This window comes from Syngnathoides biaculeatus, chromosome 15 (assembly GCF_019802595.1).
Source record: "Syngnathoides biaculeatus isolate LvHL_M chromosome 15, ASM1980259v1, whole genome shotgun sequence".
Taxonomy (NCBI): Eukaryota; Metazoa; Chordata; class Actinopteri; order Syngnathiformes; family Syngnathidae; genus Syngnathoides; species Syngnathoides biaculeatus.
In genome coordinates this window covers 11,982,308-11,986,275 of record NC_084654.1, presented here as the reverse complement: position 1 = coordinate 11,986,275, position 3,968 = coordinate 11,982,308, and the positions used below count along the sequence as shown (strand labels likewise).

At 45.3% G+C, this 3,968-nt stretch overlaps 1 protein-coding gene across 3 annotated transcripts; it reads left to right on the top strand.

The window, feature by feature from the left end:
* Positions 1 to 1,784: 1,784 nt before the first annotated feature.
* LOC133513318 (putative transmembrane protein INAFM2) lies at positions 1,785 to 3,406 on the top strand. Of its 3 annotated transcripts, XM_061843981.1 has the most exons (3): positions 1,785 to 1,948; positions 2,117 to 2,267; positions 2,346 to 3,406. In XM_061843981.1, the coding sequence occupies exons 1-3, from the start codon at positions 1,825 to 1,827 to the stop codon at positions 2,734 to 2,736; spliced, it is 666 nt and encodes a 221-aa protein (XP_061699965.1). In that variant the 5' UTR covers positions 1,785 to 1,824; the 3' UTR covers positions 2,737 to 3,406. The 3 variants fall into 3 exon arrangements, with proteins under 3 accessions (XP_061699965.1, XP_061699964.1, XP_061699963.1); XM_061843980.1 differs by having other exon boundaries at positions 1,785 to 1,900; positions 2,120 to 3,406; XM_061843979.1 differs by having other exon boundaries at positions 2,117 to 3,406.
* Positions 3,407 to 3,968: the final 562 nt, after the last annotated feature.

The following is a 3,968-nucleotide window of genomic DNA, read 5'->3' as shown; positions in this document are numbered from 1 at the left end:
TGTCTTCTTTTAGTGACTTGGTGGTGCACCGTTGGTAATACGATAAAGTGTATGTTTGATCTGCATAAAACACTTTGCTCCTATCCACTTAGTGACTCACTTGGAAAGAAGCACTGAATTTAAGTGTCGCCGTTGGACTAAGAGCATCCACGTGAGGATGCGCCCAAAGAAATATGAATTGCAAATGAAGTTAACACAAATCGAGACACGATGTCTGTACACTTTAGTGTGTACTCTTGTACATTCTCACACTTACTGATGCTTGCCCCCCCACCCCCCACCCCTCCTCACAGCAGGCACGTGCACACATGGATCCCGAGTGGGACCTGCCTTTTTGCCTGAATGGAAAAAGTGGTCTTTTTGCTGCAGCCTCATTTTTTTTCTCCTTACTCACACGCGTGTGTGTGCTTGTGTGTGTGCGTGTGCATGTAAAAAAAGAAAAAAAATAGAGGCAGAAGTGTGCTGACCCTTACTCAACATAAGTTTGAATGTGATTGCTCAACCCCGAACACAGCCACATCCCCATTTCGAACTCTGTGTATGTAATTGTGCAACCATGTTACTATTTATGTTTTACTTCCCCTTCAAAAAAAAAACCCAAAAATAATCCACTTGAGTCGTAGATCTTACACAGTATGTTAAAAAATTTGGGGGGGAAAATGCTTTATTTTGGTGTCATTTTCGTATATCACAATAACATCTCATTTTTAATAGGGGTGTCTTATTTCTAACTTTGCTTCCCTTCACCTCATTTATTGATTCTTGTTATACTGATTGGGGGCACAGAGGAGGAGCTAGTAAAGCGTTGGCCTCACAGTTCTGAGGACCCGGGTTCAATCCTGGCCCCACCTGTGTGAAGTTTGCATGTTCTCCCTGTGCCTGCGTGGGTTTTCTCTGGGCACTCGGGTTTCCTCCCACATCCCCAAAACATGCGATATTAATTAGACACTCTAAATTGCCCTTAGGTGTGATTGTGAGTGCGACTGTTTGTCTCTATGTGCCCTGCGATTGGCTGGCAACCAGTTGAGGGCGTACCCCGCCTCCTGCCCGTTGACAGCTGGGATAGGCTCCAGCACTCCCCATGACCCTTGTGAGGATAAGCGGCGAAGAAAATGGATGGATGAATGTTATACTGATTATGTTGGCTATTTTAACAGAAAAAATACCCTAGCTAAATAAACAGTATAGTACTGTTTTTGTTAATGGAATAAATCATTTTGCTGATCGGTGACTAATTCTCAATATATAAGCACTATGCAAGTTAGCGAAAAGGGGAAATTATGTCTGCAGAGAAGTCTTTTCTCACTGTGCAAAGTTCTCAAAATAGGCATTGCAAAAAAAAAAAAACCACACTAAAAATATATTTTCACTTTTAGACTTTTTACTTAAAAAAATATTACTTCTGTAATGGAGTTGAACCCTGTAGTCAAGTAGCCAAATAAGCAGGTAGGGTGACTATACTGTACTGCTACTTTGGATGCAAGTCTGTATTCTGTAATTACACGTGCATGTCTGCTCTTGGGTCATTTGGCATGGTTCGGAATGATATCATGCACGAATTCTGCTCCAAATCTCTTAGTTGGCGAAAATCCCTCTGCCGGTTGAATGCACCACTTAAGATCGACTGTATTGGGCAAATGTTGTTCTCAGCACTTTTGAGGGACATTATTTTGGAGTGATTTCATCCCTGGCTGCTGCTTCTTCTTTAAGAGTACCCCCCTCCCCCCTGCCCGCCCGCTCTGTATTTTTAGCTGAGCCAGCCACTTCATTTGCTGGATTGGACCAGGACAGTGTGCCGTGTGATCTCTCCAAATCGTTTGATGAATGACATCCAGTCTTCTGCTCGCGGACCGGCCGAGGGCCTACACAGCAGGCACCTCCGTGGACATGCCGTGGGCAGGTTCGGACCTCCGTCGGACGCCGCGTCCCAGCCTGTGGATGCTCGCTGGTCCGTGATGAGACGCAATGCCGCATGCGCTGGACGCATTTCATTGTGACACCAAGTAAATCCTCGCTTTTTTAATTAAAAAAAAAAAAAAATTGTTTTTTTTATTTTTATTTTTTAACGAACCCACACCGCTGCCTTGCCGTCTTCTCTTGGATTGTGGATCAAAAGAAGGCTTCAAGACGGAGGGGGTGGTGGAGCATCGAGGAAAAAACAGGGGCAATATGAGAGAGCGGGACTTCATGCCCAATATGGAGAGGGGCAAACCCGCTACTTATACAGGGGACAAAAAGGCTAAGATGGCTGCTAAGACCAACAAGAAGTGGGTGAGACTCGCCACGGTCTTTGCTTATGTTTTGTCCGTGTCCTTAGCGGCCATCATCCTGGCTATTTATTACAGCCTCATCTGGAAGCCCACCAGCGCATCCTCCGCTGGAAAACCGGGCACGCCGGAAGGGGTCACGGCCATGCCGGCGAACATCAGCGCTAACGCGTCCGAGTGGAACTCCACGCAGTTGGCGGTCAACCGCACGGCGAGGCAGGGCTCGACCCCGCACTCCGCTGCTTTTCACTGGGATCACGCGCAGGGGAGCGACGATACGGCGGATGGACTTTACGCGCCAGCCCGCGCAGCCACGCAGAGATCGCGAAGTGTGGACCGGGAGACGCGAGTGGAGGAGGAGGAGCAGGACAATGATGAGGATGAGGCGATTAGACCAGGACGTAGAGCGGAACAGGACCAGGATCAGATCGCTTCTGATGCCACCACCTTGCCGCCCAGCGGGATCTGAGTGACTGGGCCTCCCTGTGCCCCCCTAACCTTGCCTCCCTGGAAAAGTCCCCCACGCCCATATGAAGGTCTTGTGTTTGACAGACAGCCGCTGGTCGGACACCTGGAACACACCTCATTTGCAAAAATCCTCTCCAGGATTCTGAGCTTCACTTCGGACCTGTGACCCACGACTGATATGTGAGGAGACCCCCACCTCAATCAAAGAACACCCAACTATGCTGTTTTTTTTTTTTTTCCTTTTCTTTGTCATTTTAGGCCATTTGTATGCCTTAAACCCATGTTGAAGTGTTTCAAGGGCCTCCCCGTATTTGGATTGACAACGCTCTGAGCCTGTTTTGCTGAAAGAATTGGACGGGCGTCGTTTTAGGTTTGGACACGCTTACCATCATTTCTACTCGTGAACACTGACTTGTTGCATTATGACATGTAGGCTGTATTTACTTTCATGGAACGAGCCTGGATTTCAAGTAGACAAACTTAGATTATTGAGTTATGCTCAGGTATGTGCATATAACTATGTATATGTATTGTGCTACTGGTTATGTATATATATAGAAGCGGGCATACATCTTTTTTGGCCTTGATAAGCTTAGTGTAATTAGCGGATTTTTATTAAAGGTACCTTATGTACAACAGGTATAACTATATCCCAAATATACAAATAAACAACCTCAGAAAAGTGTTTAGTTCTATTGTTTGACTATATTAATCCAGGTACTTGCTTTCACACAAAGGATATTTTCATAGAACGAATGAAGGAGGTCTGACTTCATCCTATTGTCGTATATTATATGACGATAAGCACATATAAATTTGGGCAAAAGTCACAAGACAGCACTAGCTTTGAACTGATAACCTTTTTCACATCAGTTTTTGTGTTATTTAGTATAACCCGAATACAGCAAAAATGAGCTTTTATTGGATGGGTCAAAGGAGAAATTATGAAAATTTGGTGAGAGTCTGGATAAAGGTACAGAGGAGACATATAATATATCACATCTCTTTGTTCTGCACACCTCGGCTTTGGGGTTTTCCACTTCAAAAGTGCAATGATGGGGAAAATGCATCAGCCAGACCGACACATGCCAAACAACAACAACAATGATGGATGACGACAAGAATTTCCTGTCAGACGCATTTTATTCATGAGGAGATAGAGGGCAGGAAGAAAACAGACAGCGGCAGCAAAGTGGAGACTGTGGATCATAATACAGACATATACAGAGCTCA

What these genes read in the sequence shown, in the direction of transcription:
- LOC133513318 (XM_061843979.1), top strand. Translation starts at nt 1,825, where the DNA reads ATGACATCCAGTCTTCTGCTCGCGGACCGGCCGAGGGCCTACACAGCA. An exon ending in CAGCCTGTGGATGCTCGCTG is followed by an intron (nt 1,949 to 2,116) that starts GTCCGTGATGAG and finishes GTGGATCAAAAG; the next exon opens with AAGGCTTCAAGACGGAGGGG.